This window comes from Carcharhinus amblyrhynchos, unplaced genomic scaffold (genome assembly GCF_965287045.1).
Source record: "Carcharhinus amblyrhynchos unplaced genomic scaffold, sCarAmb.v2.hapA chromosome_575, whole genome shotgun sequence".
NCBI classification, from domain to species: domain Eukaryota; kingdom Metazoa; phylum Chordata; class Chondrichthyes; order Carcharhiniformes; family Carcharhinidae; genus Carcharhinus; species Carcharhinus amblyrhynchos.
In genome coordinates this window covers 37,892-57,138 of record NW_027650315.1, presented here as the reverse complement: position 1 = coordinate 57,138, position 19,247 = coordinate 37,892, and the positions used below count along the sequence as shown (strand labels likewise).

General features: G+C 51.5%; 1 protein-coding gene across 1 annotated transcript in view; it reads right to left on the bottom strand.

Moving 5' to 3' along the window:
* Positions 1-19,247, bottom strand: part of LOC145339626 (autophagy-related protein 2 homolog A-like) — a gene marked incomplete at its 5' end in the record, with an annotated part of 62,082 nt that overhangs the window by 5,823 nt on the left and 37,012 nt on the right. Inside the window, 6 exon segments of the mRNA XM_080184135.1 lie at positions 3,490-3,611; positions 6,978-7,060; positions 8,041-8,110; positions 12,239-12,404; positions 14,691-14,775; positions 16,138-16,239. Of these exon segments, the coding sequence (XP_080040261.1) occupies positions 3,490-3,611; positions 6,978-7,060; positions 8,041-8,110; positions 12,239-12,404; positions 14,691-14,775; positions 16,138-16,239 (628 nt within the window).

Below are 19,247 nucleotides of genomic sequence, written 5' to 3'. Positions count from 1 at the left end.
CGACGAGGTATACAGGAATGAGATAGAGAATCTGGGGAACTGGGGCGGTGACAATAATCTCTCCCTCAATGTCAACAAACCAAAAGAGATAGTCATTGACGTCAGGAAGCGTAGTAGAGGCCATGCCCCTGTCTGCAAGTCTGTGTAGCGTGCAAGAAACAATACTTCACTGCATACTAATACAGGTGAAAATAATAAATCAGATCAAAAATCAGAAGTGAGGGTCGAGAGCTTCAAATTTCTAGGTGTCCAGATCACCAACAACCTGTCCTGGTCCCCCCCACGCCGACACTATAGTTAAGAAAGCCCCACCAACGCCTCTACTTTCTCAGGAGACTAAGGAAATTTGGCATGTCCGCTACGATTCTCACCAAGTTTTACAGATGCCCCATAGAAAGCATCCTTTCTGGTTGTATCACAGCTCGGTCTGGGCTCCTGCTCTGCCCAAGATCGCAAGGAACTACAAAAGGGTGGTGAATGTAGCCCAGTCCCATCACACAAACCAGCCTCCAATCCACTGACTCTGTCTACACTTCCCGCTGCCTCGGGGTAAAAGCAGCCGGGATAATCAAGGACCCCCCCCCACACACCCCGGACATTCTCTCTTCCACCTTCTTCCATCAGGAAAAGTTACAAAAGTCTGAGGTCCCGTACCGACCGACTCAAGAACAGCTTCTTCCCTGCTGCTGTCAGACTTTTGAATGGGCCTACCTCGCATTAAGCTGATCTTTCTCTACACCCTCACTGTGACTGTAACACTACATTCTGCACTCTCTCCTTTCCTTCTCCTCATGTACTCTATGAATGGTATGCTTTGTATAGCAAGCAAGGAATAGTACTTTTCACTGTATCCCAATACATGTGACAATAATAAATCAAATTGAAAAGAAATCAATGTTGTTAAAAGTTTATTTATTAGCGTCACAAGTAAGCGAACACTGCAATGAAGTTACTGTGAAAATCCTGATTGTTAGTTTATTCCTCACAAGTAGATTTACATTAACTCTGCAATGAAGTTACTATGAAAATCCCCTAGTCGCCACACTCTGGCACCTGTTTGGGTACACAGAGAGAATTTAGCATGGCCAATCCACCTAACCTGCACATCTTTGGACACTCAGGGGCAATTTAGCATGGCCAATCCACCCTAACCTGCACATCTTTAGACACTAAGGGGCAATTTAGCATGGCCAATCCACCTAACCTGCACATCTTTGGACACTAAGGGGCAATTTAGCATGGCCAATCCACCTAACCTGCACATCTTTAGACACTAAGGGGCAATTTAGCATGGCCAATCCACCTAACATGCACATCTTTGGACACTAGGGGACAATTTAGCATGGCCAATCCCCCTAACCTGCACATCTTTGGACACTCAGGGACAATTTAGCATGGCCAATCCACCCTAACCTGCACATCTTTGGACACTCAGGGGCAATTTAGCATGGCCAATCCACCTAACCTGCACATCTTTGGACATTAAGGGGCAATTTAGCATGGCCAATCCACCTCGCACATCTTTCCGACTGTGGGAGGAAACTAGAGGAAACCCACACAGACACGGGGAGAATGTGCAAACTCCGCACAGACAGTGACCCGAGCTGGGAATTGAACCCGGGTCTCTGGCGCTGTGAGGCAGCAGTGCTAACCCACTGTGCCACCGTGCTGATTCAGTTTCAGTGAAACATCTGGGACTTTCCAACAGTTCCTCTGAAGCATAAGCTTACGGTCATTTTATTCAGCTTGCAATGGTTTCCCCTCCTGACCCTCAGTTAGACTGACTGAGATAGATCAGATACAAACCTCTCTCATCATCCTCGGTATCATTCTCCCCCACCATCCTACAGCGAGCAGGTCTCACAGCTCTCAGGACAGCAGAGCTGGTAGCACCCTACCGCCCCATGGCCCATCTCCCATGGGTGTAGTTGATGCAGGGGGTGGGGGGGAGGATGGCATGGGGTTGAGTGGTGCTGTGCTATTCGACTGCAGGAAGTGTCGCCAGTCTCAAGCTGGTGAGGGTGGCTGCTCAAGTGTATGGATCGAGGAGCCCGAGGGTTGCTGCCCTCCAGGGCAGCACAGTGGGTTAGCGCTGCTGCCTCTCAGCGCCAGGGAACCGGGTCCAATTCTGACCTCGGGTCATCGTCTGTGTAGAACTTGCACGTTCTCCCTGTGTCTGCGTGGGTTTCCTCCGGGTGCTCCAGTTTCCTCCCACTGTCCAAAGATATGCAGGTTAGGTGGATTGGCCATGTTAAATTGCCCCTTAGTGTCCAAAGATATGCAGGTTAGGTGGATTGGCCATGTTAAATTGCCCCTTAGTATCCAAAGATGTGCGGGTTAGGTGGGACTGGCCATGCTAAATTGCCCCTTAGTGTCCAAAGATGTGCAGGTTAGGGTATTGGCCATGCTAAATTGTCCTTAGTGTCCAAAGATGTGCAGGTTAGGGGTATGGCCCATACTAAATTGTCCTTGTGTCCAAGTTATGCTGGTTAGGTGGATTGGCCATGTTAAATTGCCCCTTAGTATCCCAAAGATGTGGGGTTAGGTGGACTGGCCATGCTAAATTGCCCCTTAGTGTCCAAAGATGTGCAGGTTAGGGGTATTGCCCATGCTAAATTGTCCCTTAGTGTCCAAAAGATGTGCAGGTTAGGGGTATGGGCCATACTAAATTGTCCCTTAGTGTCCAAAGATGTGCAGGTTAGGTGGATTGGCCATACTAAATTGTCCCTTAGTGTCCAAAGATGTGTAGGTTATGTGGATTGGCCATGCTAAATTGCCCCTTAGTGTCCAAAGATGTGTAGGTTAGGTGGATTGGCCTGCTAAATTGCCCCTTAGTGTCCAAAGATGTGCAGGTTAGGTGGATTGGCCATGCTAAATTGCCCCTTAGTGTCCAAAGATGTGTAGGTTAGGGTGGATTGCCATGCTAAATTGTCCCTTAGTGTCCAAAGATGTGCGGGTTAGGTGGATTGGCCATGCTAATTGCCCCTTAGTGTCCAAAGATGTGTAGGTTAGGAGGATTGGCCATGCTAAATTGCCCTTAGTGTCCAAAGATGTGTAGGTTAGGGTGGATGGCCATGCTAAATTGTCCCTTAGTGTCCAAAGATGTGCAGGTTAGGTGGATTGGCCATGCTAAATTGTCCCTTAGTGTCCAAAGATGTGTAGGTTAGGAGGATTGGCCATGCTAAATTGCCCCTTAGTGTCCAAAGATGTGTAGGTTAGGAGGATTGGCCATGCTAAATTGCCCCTTAGTGTCCAAAGACGTGTAGGTTAGGTGGATTGGCCATGCTAAATTGCACCTTAGTGTCAGGGGAATTTGCAGAGTAAATACGTGGGGTGACAGGAATCAGGTCTGGGTGGGATTGTCGTCGGTGCAGACTCGATGGGCCGAATGGCTTCTTTCATGCTTGGAGGGATTGTGGAGAGGAGGAGGGGGAGGAGGGAGGGGGAATTTGTCAACCAAACCCAGTCCGCCGGGCGCCCGCTACTTACACAGCTGTACCACAGAATGCATGGGCCCCACGCCTCCGAGAATGCCCGGCAGCTGGTTCTTCCGGATGTCGTTGAGCCACTCGTTCAGGGCGTAGTTGATCACCTTGTCCACTCCCAGCAGCCTGCGGAGCGGACAGTAACGGGAGACGGTTAGTGCCTGATTCCCGACACCGGCCCAATGACCGCGCTGGAGGGACGGCGCGGCTAAGAGGTCCCTCATTTCACAGAGCATCCCCGGGAGCCGCCAATACCAGGGCCGCAGGCCAAAACCGCAGCAAAGGCTCCCGATAATAACACGATTATCTTATCGGAATACAGTCAGTGACGGATAACTTCTTAATCTCAATGTTTTTTTTTTAACTGATAAGCAGTCCCTGGTTGGAGTAAATACATTTTGTTTTCCCACTTGTTTGCAGGAAGGATCAGCATTTATTGCCCATCCCTAGTTGCCCCTTGGAGGGGCAGTTGAGAGTCAACCCCATTGCTGTGGCTCCAGAGTCACATGTAGGCCAGACCGGGGTAAGGACGGCAGATTTCCTTCCCTAAAGGGAACCGGATGGGTTTCTATGACAATGGTTGTATCATTAGGCTTTGAATTTCACCATCTGCAGTGGTGGGATTCGAACCTGGGTGCGCGGATCTGAAAAGTCATACAATCTCAACAGCACACGAGGAGGCCACTCGGCCCATCGAGCCTGCACCAACAATCCAAAAATAATCACCGCGGCCCCCCCCCCCTCCCCCGCCAGGCCCTATTCCCGTAACCCCACATTTGACCTGCTAATCATCCTGACACTAGGGGGCAATTTAGCATGGCCAATCCACCCTAACCTGCACATCATTGGACACTAAGGGGCAATTTAACATGGCCATTCCACCTTACCCGCACATCTTTGGGCTGTGGGAGGAAACCAGAGCACCCGGAGGAAACCCATGCAGACACAGGGAAGAACGTGCAAAGCCCACACAGTCACCGAGGCCAGAAATGAACCCAGGTCCCTGGCACTGAGAGTCAGCATGTCTAATCTAAATGGAGAGAGGTTGGGTCCATTGAGATTGTGCACAATGGGAGTGAATGGGAAGGGGTTTGATCCATTGGGATTGTGTACAATGGGAGTGCATGGGAAGGGGTTTGATCCATTGGGATTGTGTACAATGGGAGTGAATGGGAAGGGGTTTGGGTCCATTGGGATTGTGTACAATGGGAATGAATGGGAAGGGGTTTGGGTCCATTGAGATTGTGTACAATGGGAATGAATGGGAAGGGGTTTGGGTCCATTGGGATTGTGTTCAATGGGAATGAATGGGAAGGGGTTTGGGTCCATTGGGATTGTGTACAATGGGAGTGAATGGGAAGAGGTTTGGGTCCATTGGGATTGTGTACAATGGGAATGGGTTTGGATTCATTGGGATTGTGTATAGTGGGAGAGAATGGGAAGGGGTTTGATCCATTGGGATTGTGTACAATGGGGGTGAATGGGAAGGGGTTTGATTCATTGGGATTGTGTACAATGGGAATGAATGGGAAGGGGTTTGATCCATTGGGATTGTGTACAATGGGAGTGAATGGGAAGGGGTTTGATCCATTGGGATTGTGTACAATGGGAGTGAATGGGAAGAGGTTTGGGTCCATTGGGATTGTGTACAATGGGAGTGAATGGGAAGGGGTTTGATCCATTGGGATTGTGTACAATGGGAGTGAATGGGAAGGGGTTTGATCCATTGGGATTGTGTCCAATGGGAGGTGATGGCCTTCTGGTATTATTGCCAGGCTATTAATCCAGAAACTCAGCTAATGTTCTGGGGGACCCGGGTTTGAATCCCATCACGGCAGAAGGCGGAATTTGAATTCAATAAAAAATATCTGGGATTAAGAATCTACTGATGACCCATTGTGGGAAAAACCCATCCGGTTCCCTTTAGGAAGGAAATCTGCCGTCCTTACCCCGGTCTGGCCTACATGTGACTCCAGAGCCACAGCAATGGGGTTGACTCTCAACTGCCCTCCAAGGGGCAACTAGGGATGGGCAATAAATGCTGACCCAGCCAGCGACACCCGTGTCCCAAGAATTAATTGAAAATAAATAATCACTGTGCCACCACGCTTGCCCTGGGTCTCCAGATTACTAGTCCAGTGACAATGCCACCTGAAGGGCAGCTACACTGTCAGGGAGGTCGGAAGAGAACTAGTGTTCCAAAGAATGATGGGATGGATCATTCCAGTACAGGATCAATGGGAGGAACGATCTCCCTCACCGCTGCATTATTCTGTGGCCGTAACAATGCAGCAGTTGACTATCGGACGCCCACAGTCTCTGGAATGAGAGGCTCACTGTCCAAGGAACAGTGGGGCTTTGTTACTGTTCGCGTGTCAGTGCAGCTCCAGTACAATGACCGCACTGTAACCGTCTTCCCCAGCAGGGAACAGTGAGAGTTTAAACACCAACAAAGCTGTCCTTCTAGCAGACGCTGGCTTAGACACAGAGACGGAACGGGAGGGGAGGGGAGGCGGGGGGGGGGGAAACATTTCTCGGATGGTCAGGCCTGACATTTCATCAACAATGTAATCATTTTATTTTGGGAGAAGCAAAGGAAATGAAGTCCCTGGTGCTCACTGCCACAGACACACAACTTCGACACTCAGCCATCTCCCACTTCCACACAGTCTGCATCTCCCAGCACTGTACACTCACACTTCGGATTCACTCACAACTCGCTGAGTGCCAGAGTCAAACACTCCCAGGACAGGTACAGCACGGGGTTAGATACACAGTAAAGCTCCCTCTACACTGTCCCCCCATCAAACACTCCCAGGACAGGTACAGCACGGGGTTAGATACAGAGTAAAGCTCCCTCTACACTGTCCCCCCATCAAACACTCCCAGGACAGGTACAGCACGGGGTTAGATACAGAGTAAATCTCCCTCGACAATAGAGGGGTTTGATCCATTGGGATTGTGTACAATGGGAGTGAATGGGAAGGGGTTTGATCCATTGGGATTGTGTACAACTGGAGTGAATGGGAAGGGGTTTGATCCATTGGGATTGTGTACAATGGGAATGAATGGGAAGGGGTTTGATCCATTGGGATTGTGTACAATGGGAGTGAATGGGAAGGGGTTTGATCCATTGGGATTGTGTACAGTGGGAGTGAATGGGAAGGGTTTGATCCATTGGGATTGTGTACAATGGGAGTGAATGGGAAGGGGTTTGGGTCCATTGGGAGTTATTGGGAAGGGGTTTGATCCGGTATTATTTTGTGTGCTTTCTTGCTGGAACTTGCCTCCGTTGAATCTGAGGTCGGTACACGCACTCCAGTCTGGACGGCTGGATAATGGACTGTGTACAAGTGACGAACAATACTGGCCTTGTCCATGTTGGCCATGACACTGTACTCAGTACAATAGAAGGTCAGGCATCGCCAGAGGTAAGAGGCACAGCTTGGACTGATCCCAGGCTACCCCGCCTGTCCCCTGACTGTCACTTACCCGTGTCGGCAGCACAGTCGCTTCAGTTTCAGTTCGGAGCAGTTGAGCTGGGCGAGTCCTATGAGTATACCAGCAAACGTACCCTGTGGGGAGGGGAATCACAGGGCAGAGCCGGTTAGAAAGGAGATGCACTGACTGCTTAGCAACAACATCAACTGGGCCACGCCAGCACAAGCACGGCAACAAGAGGCTGTTTAAATAGACTCTGTAGACTGTTTGCTGCAGTGCGCTGTTTAAATAGACTCTGTAGACTGTTTGCTGCAGTGCGCTGTTTAAATAGACTCTGTAGACTGTTTGCTGCAGTGCGCTGTTTAAATAGACTCTGTAGACTGTTTGCTGCAGTGTGCTGTTTAAATAGACTCTGTAGACTGTTTGCTGCAGTGCGCTGTTTAAATAGACTCTGTAGACTGTTTGCTGCAGTGTGCTGTTTAAATAGACTCTGTAGACTGTTTGCTGCAGTGTGCTGTTTAAATAGACTCTGTAGACTGTTTGCTGCAGTGTGCTGTTTAAATAGACTCTGTAGACTGTTTGCTGCAGTGCGCTGTTTAAATAGACTCTGTAGACTGTTTGCTGCAGTGCGCTGTTTAAATAGACTCTGTAGACTGTTTGCTGCAGTGCGCTGTTTAAATAGACTCTGTAGACTGTTTGCTGCAGTGCGCTGTTTAAATAGACTCTGTAGACTGTTTGCTGCAGTGTGCTGTTTAAATAGACTCTGTAGACTGTTTGCTGCAGTGTGCTGTTTAAATAGACTCTGTAGACTGTTTGCTGCAGTGTGCTGTTTAAATAGACTCTGTACTTAAATAGCTCAATACAGCAAACTCTACACTCAGTAGACTGCGCATTGGGGTATTAGCAGGGTAAATATGTGGGGTTACAGGGATAGGGCTTGGGTGGGATTGTTGTTAGTGCAGGCTCAATGGGCTGAATGGCCTCGTTCTGCACTGTAGGGTTTTTATTCTATGTAGAGACGTGCGTTGCTAAATACATTCAGACAGGGTGAGCGGGGGAAATCTGCGTATGGACCAAACAAACCCCCTCCCTTAGCCAACAAGTAGTCACTCACTTGATCCATAGTTACATGCTTGCCGTGGTAGTCCAACCAGATTGGGACTTCTGAGGTAAATCGAAATTCCCTGTCAGAGAGAGAGAGAGAGAGATGGTCCATTTTCACACATCGTATCTGATCTACCCACTGCCTAACACACGCGAGATTTCTTCATCATCTGATTAAGAGTGACACTGTGGTTGACGCCGTGCCGTCACAGCGCCAGGGAGCCAGATTATATTCTCATCTCTTATGTGCGGACTTTGCACATTAGCCCCATGTCTGCGTGGGTTTCCTCCAGGTGCTCCAGTTTCCTACCACGCTCCGAAGAAGTACGGGTTAGGTGGATTGTCCATGGTAAATGCACGGGGTTACAGGGACCGGGTCCAGGGGAGGGCCTGGGTGGGATGCTCTTTCAGCGCAGACTCGATGGGCCGAGTGGCCTCTTTCTGCACCGTAGGGATTCTATGGGATGGCTCTGGGAGGGAATTCCAGAAGTCAGCCCCCTCCTCCCAGGCAGCTAGAGGCATGGCCACCAGCGGTGGGAACCTGGCGGGTGGGGGGGGGAATGGAGATCTTGGTGGGTTGTAGGAGGTTACAGAGATAAGGAGGGGGTGTAGGGGCTGGAGGGGGGTTACAGAGATAGGGAGGGGGTGTAGGGGCTGGAGGGGGGGTGCAGAGATAGGGAGGGGGTGTAGGGGCTGGAGGAGGTTACAGAGATAGGGAGGGGGTGTAGGGGGCTGGAGGAGGTTACAGAGATAGGGAGGGGGGTGTAGGGGCTGGAGGGGTTACAGAGATAGGGAGGGGGTGTAGGGGCTGGAGGAGGTTACAGAGATAGGGAGGGGGTGTAGGGGCTGGAGGAGGTTACAGAGATAGGGAGGGGGTGTAGGGGCTGGAGGAGGTTACAGAGATAGGGAAGGGGTATCGGGGCTGGAGGAGGTTACAGAGATAGGGAGGGGGTGTAGGGGCTGGAGGAGGTTACACAGAAAGGGAGGGGGTTGTGTAGGGGCTGGAGGAGGTTACAGAGATAGGGAGGGGGTGTAGGGGCTGGAGGAGGTTACAGAGATAGGGAGGGGGTGTGGGGACTGGAGGAGGTTACAGAGATAGGGAGGGGGTGTAGGGGCTGGAGGAGGTTACAGAGATAGGGAGGGGGTGTAGGGGCTGGAGGAGGTTACAGAGATAGGGAAGGGGTGTAGGGGCTGGAGGAGGTTACAGAGATAGGGAGGGGGGTGTAGGGGGCTGGAGGAGGTTACAGAGATAGGGAGGGTGAGGGGGGCTGGAGGAGGTTACAGAGAGGGAGGGGTGCTGTGTGGTGGTGTAGGGGCTGGAGGAGGTTACAGAGATAGGGAGGGGGTGTAGGGGCCTGGAGGAGGTTACGGATGAGGGAGGGTGTGGGGACTGGAGGAGGTTACAGAGATAGGGAGGGGGTGTAGGGGCTGGAGGAGGTTACAGAGATAGGGAGGGGATAGGGAGGGGTGTAGGGGCTGGAGGAGGTTACAGATAAGAGGGCAGAGATAGGGAGGGGGTGTGGGGACTGGAGGAGGTTACAGAGATAGGGAGGGGGTGTGGGGCTGGACGGAGGTTACAGAGATAGGGAGGGGGTGTAGGGGGCTGGAGGAGGTTACAAAGATAGGGAGGGGGTGTAGGGGGCTGGAGGAGGTTACAGAGATAGGGAGGGGGTGTGGGGGACTGGAGGAGGTACAGAGATAGGGAGGGGTGTAGGGGCTGGAGGAGGTTACAGAGATAGGGAGGGGGTGTAGGGGCTGGAGGAGGTTACAAGAGTAGGAAGGGGTATCGGGGCTGGAGGAAGGTTACAGATTTAGGGAGGGGTGTATAGGGGCTGGAGGAGGTTACACAGAAAGGGAGGGGTGTAGGGGCTGGAAGAGGTTACAGAGATAGGGAGGGGGTGTAGGGGCTGGAGGAGGTTACAGATTTAGGGATGGGGTGTAGGGGCTGGAGGAGGTTACAGAGATAGGAAGGGGGTGTAGGGGCTGGAGGAGGTTACAGAGATAGGGAGGGGGTGTGGGGACTGGAGGAGGTTACAGAGATAGGGAGGGGGTGTAGGGGCTGGAGGAGGTTACAGAGATAGGGAGGGGGTGTAGGGGCTGGAGGAGGTTACAGAGATAGGGAAGGGGTATCGGGGCTGGAGGAGGTTACAGATTTAGGGAGGGGGTGTAGGGGCTGGAGGAGGTTACACAGAAAGGGAGGGGTGTAGGGGGCTGGAAGAGGTTACAGAGATAGAGAGGGGGTGTAGGGGGCTGGAGGGGGTTACAGAGATAGGGAGGGGTGAAGGGGCTGAAGGAGGTTACAGAGATAGGGAGGGGGTGTAGGGGCTGGAGGAGGTTACAGAGATCGGGAGGGGTGAAGGGGCTGAAGGAGGTTACAGAGATAAGGAGGGGGTGTAGGGGCTGGAGGAGGTTACAGAGATAGGGAGGGGTGAAGGGGCTGAAGGAGGTTACAGAGATAGGGAGGGGGTGTGGGGGCTGGAGGAGGTTACAGAGATAAGGGACGGTGTAGGGTGGAGGAGGTTACAGAGGTAGGGAGGGTGTAGGGACTGGAGGAGGTTACAGAGATGGGGAGGGTGTAGCGTTTGAGGAGCATACAGCGACAGGAGCAATTTAGTGGGGCCAATGCACCCTAACGCACACAACTTTGGACTGCGGGAGGAAACCGGAGCACCCTGAGGCAACCCGCAGAGACACGGGGAGAACATGCAGACTCTGCACAGACGGCGACCCGAGGCCGGAATCGAACCCAGGTCCTGATACTGAGAGACATTCGCCGGAGCTGAGGTTTGGGGGAGAGTTTGGAGGCATCTGAAATTCTGAAGGGTTTTGTTGAACAGGCGAGGAGAAATTCTCCTTAATGTGGATAACCAGGGCGTGGTCAGATAGTCAGCAGAAACAAATGGGAGGTAGAAGCTGACTGGAATTATTATTGCCACATGTATTGGGACACAGTGAAAAGTATTGTTTCTTGTGCACTATACAGACAAAGCATACCATTCATAGAGAAGGAAAGAGAGGGTGCAGAATGTAGTGTTACAGTCACAGCGAGGGTGTAGAGAAAGATCAACTTAATGCGAGGTAGGTCCATTCAAAAGTCTGACAGCAGCAGGGAAGAAGCTGTTCTTGAGTCGGTCGGTATGGGACCTCAGACTTTTGTATCTTTTTCCCGACGGAAGAAGGTGGAAGAGAGAATGTCCGGGGTGTGTGGGGGGGTCCTCGATTATGCCGGCTGCTTTTCCCCGAGGCATCGGGAAGTGTAGACAGAGTCAATGGATGGGAGGCTGGTTTGTGTGATGGGACCGGGCTACGTTCACGACCCTTTTGTAGTTAGTTGTGGGATACCCTCAAAGGAGGGGTTTTTAATTATAGAATCCCAATAGTGCAGGAGGCCATTTGGCCCATCGAGTCTGCACCGACCACAATCTCACCCAGGCTCTGTGTGGGGTTTGCTCATTCTCCCCTGCGTGGGTTTCCTCTGGTTTCCTCCCACAGTCTGAGAGACACATTGACCCGAACAGGGTGCCAGAGTATGGGCGACTAGGGGGAATTTCACAGCAACTTCATTGCAGTGTGAATGTGAGCCTTACTTGTGACACTAAAAGGGTGCAGAGGAGATTTACAAGGATGTTGCCTGGACTGGGAGGCATGCCTTATGAAGTTAGGTTGAGGGAGCTGGGACTCTTTTCCCTGGAGAGACGAAGGTTGAGAGGCGACCTGATAGAAGTTTACAAAATGTTGAGAGGAATAGATAGGGTGGACTCTCAGAGGCTATTTCCCCGGTTTGAAATGGTCGCTACGAGAGGACACAGATTTAAGGTGCGGGGAGGGAGGTTCAGAAGTGATGTTAGGGGTAAGTTTTTCACTCAGAGGGTGGTGAGTAAATGGAATCGGCTGCCGTCAGTGGTGGTGGAGGCGAACTCGCTGGGGTCTTTTAAAAGACTTCTGGATGAGTATATGGGGTTTAATGAGATTGAGGGTTATAGATAGGTCTGTAGGTTGGTAGGTGATGTGATCGGCGCAACTTGTGGGCCGAAGGGCCTGTTTGTGCTGTAGTGTTCTATGTTCTATGTTCTAATAGATAAATTTTGACTATTCCTTTAGACTACATTCCATCGCTTTCTTTATCATCGGCAGGCTAGTTTTCCGTGACTCACTCAGGATGGGGCGGAGTGATGGAGGGACCCGGGAAGTGGTCAGCGCCTCCGTACCTGAAATAGATCGGTTGCTCGGAGGACGAGGAGGCCGTGGACGAGGAACTCTGCTCGCTGAAGGTGGTCTCCATCGAGGCGGTCATCTCGGGCAGGCTCTGAGCGGGCTCCGGGTCCCTGCCCAAGGATTCGGAGTCGGAAGCTCGCTGACCAGTGTCGGGTTTGGCTGCGGAGGTGAAAGCAAGAGGTCAATCGATGGGCGAGCAGGGGGTCACGTCGCCAAGAGGGGGAGGCACCAAGCCAGCCCCGCGTTGCCACGACGCCTGCCACACCCTCAGGACCCCAGCAGGCCGTGGTCTCGGGAGTAAAAGGGACGGCCACGTCAGCCTGAGATGAGAAGCTGTTTCTTCCGTCTCTGGAACATCTCGCACACAGAGTCTCAGGCACAAGAATATTCTCGACTCCCCCCCAGTAAGTTAACTGATTTTGGACACTTAAGAAATCACAGAATCTTTACTGTGCAGAAGGAGGCCACTCAGTCCATCCAGCCTCTACCAACAACAATCCCATCCATGCCCTACCCCCACAACCCCATGCAATTACCCCCTAATCCCCCTAACACTAAAGGGCAATTTAGCATGGTGAATCCACCTAACCTACACATCTTTGGACACTAAGGGGCAATTTAGCATGGCCAATCCACCTAACCTGCACATCTTTAGACACTAAGGGGCAATTTGGCATGGCCAATCCACCCTAACCTGCACATCTTTAGACACTAAGGGGCAATTTGGCATGGCCAATCCACCTAACCTACACATCTTTGGACACTAAGGGGCAATTTAGCATGGCCAATCCACCTAACCTGCACATCTTTAGACACTAAGGGGCAATTTAGCATGGCCAATCCACCTAACCCACAAATCTTTGGACACTAAGGGGCAATTTAGCATGGCCAATCCACCTAACCCACACATCTTTGGACATTAAGGGGCAATTTAGCATGGCTAATCCACCTAACCCACACATCTTTAGACACTAAGGGGCAATTTAGCATGGCCAATCCACCTAACCCACAAATCTTTGGACACTAAGGGGCAATTTAGCATGGCCAATCCACCTAACCCACAAATCTTTGGACACTAAGGGGCAATTTAGCATGGCCAATCCACCTAACCCACACATCTTTAGACACTAAGGGGCAATTTAGCATGGCCAATCCACCTAACCTGCACATCTTTAGACATTAAGGGGCAATTTAGCATGGCCAATCCACCTAACCCACACATCTTTGGACACTAAGGGGCAATTTGGCATGGCCAATCCACCTAACCTACACACCTTGGGACACTAAGGGACAACAAGTGGCACAGTGGTTAGCACTGCTGCCTCACAGCGCCAGGGACCCGGGTTCCATTCCGGCCTTGGGTCACTGTCTGTGTGGAGTTTGCACGTTCTCCCCGTGTCTGCGTGGGTTTCCTCCCACAGTCTGAAAGACAGGTGCTGGAGTGTGGGGAGTTTCACAGTAACTTCACTGCACCGTTAATGTAAGCCTTACTTGTGACTAATAAATAAACTTTATTTAGCGTGGCTAATCCCCCTAACCGGCACATCTTTGGACTGTGGGAGGAAACCCACACAGACACGGGGCAAACGTGCAAACTCCGCACAGACAAGTGACCCGAGCCACGAACTGGACCCAGGTACCTGGCGCTGTGAGGCAGCAGCGCCATCCCACCGTGGGAGCTGAGGCCAAGGTGAGGTCTTACTGAAGGGAAGAGCAGTCTAGCGGGGACACACAAATTCTGACCTCGAGGCACGGCTTCACAAAGGGCCGTGCTGCTGGGTTAGCAAGCGCGAGAGCACAGCAAGATCCCATAAAGAGAAAGCAATACAACTGGTCACCTATAGACCAGGGCACCAGGGAGAAAATTCCCACCCACCCTCCCCTCGCCCCTATTTCTCCCAAGCCTTTGGACCTAAACCTCCATCTCGGGGAGGGGGGGGGGGGGCGGTGGGTCCCAGTTTCAGCATCTCACCCCAGCACGCGGCACCTCCGACAGCGCAGCGCTCCCGCGGTGGGGAATCCACTGCGGGACTTTCTGGTCTCCCTGCCCCGGGATCCTGGGTTCACGTCGCACTGTCAGCCCCGTGGACCTGCCTGAGCTTGTAAGATCTCTCTTACTGTCCTGTCTGGAGACAATAGTCATCTGTTTAGCCGGTGCCTGATGCTATCTCCGCTCACACTGTCTGCATTTTTAAGACTGGAACAGCAGGTTAGCTGTAAAGACTCGCATTCTCCTCGGTAATCTGTAAACTGTCTGTGACCTGTACATGCCCTGTTTGAGACCAGAACTCTCCACTCGCCTGACGAAGTGGCAAAGCTTTGTGTGTTTACCATCAAATAAACTGGTTGGACTTTAACCTGGCGTTGAGAGATTTCTTACTGTGTTTACCCCAACGCCTCCCCCCCCACAGTCACCGACAGCCCCCACCTGCCCGGCCGTCTTACCTTCTGTCGCCGTTTCCACAGGGACAACAGGATTGATTCCGGTCGCAAAGCTCGTGAAGAAATCCTTCAGGAAGAATAAGGCATCCTACGGAGCGACAGACGAGAAGCGAAGAATATTTAGTGGTCACGCGTAAGGCTGACATTAACACTGCAATGAAGTTACTGTGAAAATCCCCGAGTCGCCACACTCCTGTTCGGGTTACACTGAGGGAGAACTTAGCACGGCCAATGCACCCTAAACCAGCACATCTTTCGGACCGTGGGGGGAAACCGGAGCACCCAGAGGAAACCCACGCAGACACGGGGAGAACATGCAGACTCCACACAGACAGTGACCCGAGCCAGGAATCGAGCCCAGGTCCCCAGTGATGTGAGGCAGCAGTGCTAACCCACTGTGCCAATGGTATAAGGCAAAAACAGCATATATTTCCTCCCACAGTCCAAAGATGTGCAGGTTAGGTGGATTGGCCATGCTAAATTGGGCTCTAAGGGGCAATTTAGCATGGCCAATCCACCTAACCTGCACATCTTTGGACACTAAGGGGAAATTAAGCATGGCCAATCCACCCTAACCTACACATCTTTTGGACTGTGGGAGCACCCGGAGGAAACCCAGACAGGCATGGGAGAATGTGCAGACTCCACACAGACAGTGACCCAAGCCGGGAATTGAACTCGCGGCGCAGAGGGTGGTGGGCGCAGAGAGGGAGAGACAGAGGAACAGACAGAGAGGGAGAGACAGACAGACAGGCAGAGAGAGAGAGAGACAGAGGAACAGACAGAGGGAGAGAGACAGAGGAACAGACAGAGGGAGAGAGACAGAGGAACAGACAGAGAGGGAGAGAGACAGAGGAACAGACAGAGAGGGAGAGAGACAGAGGAACAGACAGAGAGGGAGAGAGACAGAGGAACAGACAGAGAGGGAGAGAGACAGAGGAACAGACAGAGGGAGAGAGACAGAGGAACAGACAGAGAGGGAGAGAGAGGAACAGACACAGGGGGAGAGAGAGACAGAAGACAGACAGACAGAGAGACCGAGACCGAGAGAGAGAGAGAGACCGACCGAGAGAGAGAGAGAGACCGACCTAGAGAGAGAGAGAGAGACCGACCAAGAGAGAGAGAGAGAGACCGACCGAGAGAGAGAGAGAGACCGACCGAGAGAGACCGACCGAGAGAGAGAGAGAGACCGACCGAGAGACAGACCGAGAGAGAGACAGACCGAGAGAGAGACAGACCGAGAGAGAGACAGACCGAGAGAGAGACAGACCGAGAGAGAGACAGACCGAGAGAGAGACAGACCGAGAGAGAGACAGACCGAGAGAGAGACAGACAGAGAGAGAGACAGACAGAGAGAGAGACAGACAGACAGACAGAGAGACAGACAGACAGAGAGACAGACAGACAGAGAGACAGACAGAGATATTTTCAGTATGGTTGAAATACTGACCTGGTCAATGTTGAGGCGAAGCGGCATGAGGGAGACTCGCAGGCAGCATTCAGGGCCACCCAGACCAGATTCCGGCCTCACATGGAGGGCCTTAATCGTCAGCTAAACAGCAAGCATAGGGAGGGGATCATTTCATAATACAGCGAGGAAATCCCTCCCCTCAGCTCACACACTGCCTACAGCACAGAACAGGCCATTTCACCCATCCAGTCCAAACCGACCCTTCCACAGAGTGTATCCTACCCAGACCCTCAACCCACCCTATCTCTATAACCACACACACATTTCCCATGCTCAATCCCCCTACCTGCACACCTTTGGACACTAAGGGGCAATTTAGCATGGCCAATCCACCTAACCCGCACATCTTTGGACACTAAGGAGCAATTTAGCATGGCCAATCCACCTAACCTGCATATCTTTGGATACTAAGGGACAATTTAGCATGGCCAATCCACCTAACCTACACATCTATGGACACTAATGGGCAATTTAATATGGCCAATCCACCTAACCTGCACATCTTTGGACACTAAGGGACAATTTAGCATGGCCAATCCACCTAACCTACACATCTTTGGACTGTGGGAGGGAACAGGAGCAGCCGGGAGAAACCCACTCAGAGACAGAGGGGAGAACGTGCAGACTTCACACAGACAGTGACCCGAGCCGGGAACTGAACCAGGCTCCGTGTCACTACGAGACAGCAGCGCTAACCCACTGTGCCACCTGGGTCATCTTGTTTAAGAATAAAGCTCGCCGACTGGGTTATTTTTAAAGTCACAACCACTCACAAATCAGAAAAGGGGGCTACGTAAGCACAAAGACATTTTTAACTTGTCGGCCACTTTTAAGGAAACACCTTTATTGTGGTTGTGACATCTGTTTCAGTAAGACAGCTTCTCCTTCTGAACTCCAAATGGGTTACAGGCCTCTCCGACCTTCCCTCGGAAGAGAAACACTCACTGCCTTCACCCCAGGAATCAGCCCAGTCTCTGGACTGCCTCCCATGCGAGCCTATCCTTCTGTAAGGGACATGTCACATAATTCCATCTTCACAGTCTAAGAAAATACTAAATCTGGGTCTGCTGTCAATCTTGCCCCAGATGTACAAATTAGTCAGACAGTCAGAGGAGGTCTACAGCACAGCACATTGAGTCTGTGCTAGTCAAAGGCAAACCACCCAAGTAATCTAATCCAGCACTTGACCCATCGTCTTACTCACCTTGGCATCAGCTGAAGTTTATTAGCGTCACAAGTAAACTAACGCGAACATTGCAAATGTAAGGTCACTTGTGAACATTAAACAAACTTTACTTTGCCTTTACATCACCCGCAGGAGGATCTGAGTATCGGAATAGGGATGTTTGGCTGCTGTGTAATTCCAGCTATGCCAAATATTTAGTTTATTTATTAGTGTCATAAGAACATAAGAAGTAGGAGCAGGAGTAGGCCATCTAGCCCTTCGAGCCTGCCCCGCCATTCAATAAGATCATGGCTGATCTGTCGTGGCTCAGTTCCACATTCCCGCCCTCTCCCCATAACCCTTAATCCCCTCTCTTATCAAAAACCCATCAACCCGCGTCTCAAAAATATTTAGCGAGGCAGCCTCCACCACTTCAACGGGCAGAGAATTCCAGAGATTCACCACCCTTTGAGTGAAGAAGTTCCTCCTCAACTCCGTTCTAAACCGCACCCCCCTTTATCTTGAGGCTGTGCCCCCTAGTCCTACTGTCCTTTCTGAGTGGGAAGAGTCTCTCCACCTCTATCCTATCCATCGACAGACTGGAGGGGCTGATTGTGGACAAGTCCCCAGGACCGGATGGAATGCATCCGAGGGTTCTGAAAGAAATGGCGGAGGTGATAGTGGATGCCTTGGTGGTTATTTTCCAGACGTCGCTGGATTCCGGGGAAGTGCCGGAAGATTGGAAAACGGCTAATGTTACGCCGTTGTTTAAGAAGGGTGCCAGGCAAAAGGCGGGGAATTATAGGCCGGTTAGTTTAACGTCTGTGGTAGGTAAAATGTTAGAATCTGTCATTAAGGAGGAAATAGCGAGGCATCTTGAAGGGAATTGCTTGATAGAGCGGACGCAACACGGTTTCATTAAAGGGAAGTCGTGTCTGACAAATTTACTGGAGTTCTACGAGGATGTGTCTAGGGCGGTGGATAGAGGAGAGCCGGTGGATGTGGTCTTTCTAGATTTTCAGAAGGCGTTTGACAAAGTACCTCACAAGAGGTTATTGCAGAAGGTCGAGGGACATGGAGTTGGGGGTAGGGTGTTAGCGTGGATAGAGGATTGGTTGTCAAATAGGAGGCAGAGAATGGGGGTCAACGGGTGCTATTCGGATTGGCGGATGGTGACTAGTGGAGTGCCCCAGGGGTCGGTGCTGGGGCCTCAGCTTTTTACCATTTATATAGATGATCTGGAGGAGGGAACCGAGTGTAGGGTGTCGAAATTTGCTGATGACACCAAGATTGGGGGAATGGCAAATTGTGCGGAGGGTGTGGAGAGTCTGCAGAAGGATCTAGATAGGCTGGGCGAATGGGCCAGGAAATGGCAAATGGAATTTAATGTTGGCAAGTGTGAGGTGGTCCACTTTGGTAGGAAGAATGGTAGGAAGGACTATTACTTACATGGCGAAAAACTGCAGCAGGCGACGGTGCAGAGGGAACTCGGGGTCCTTGTGCATGATTCGCAAAAACCCAGCTTGCAGGTGCAGCAGGTGGTCAGGAAGGCGAATGGGATGCTGGCCTTCATAGCGAAGGGGATTGAATAAAGAAGTAGGGAGGTCTTGCTGCAGCTGTATAGGGCATTGGTGAGGCCGCAGCTGGAGTACTGTGTGCAGTTTTGGGCGCCGCACCTGCGCAAAGATATTTTGGCCTTGGAGGGAGTGCAGAGGAGGTTTACTAGGCTGATACCGGAGTTGAGGGGGTTGAGCTATGAGGAGAGGCTGAATAAACTAGGCTTGTACTCGTTAGAGTTTAGAAGAATGAGGGGAGATCTCATTGAGACGTATAAGATGATGAATGGGATGGATAGGATAGAGGTGGAGAGACTCTTCCCGCTCAAAAAAGACAGTAGGACTAGGGGGCTCAGCCTCAAGATAAA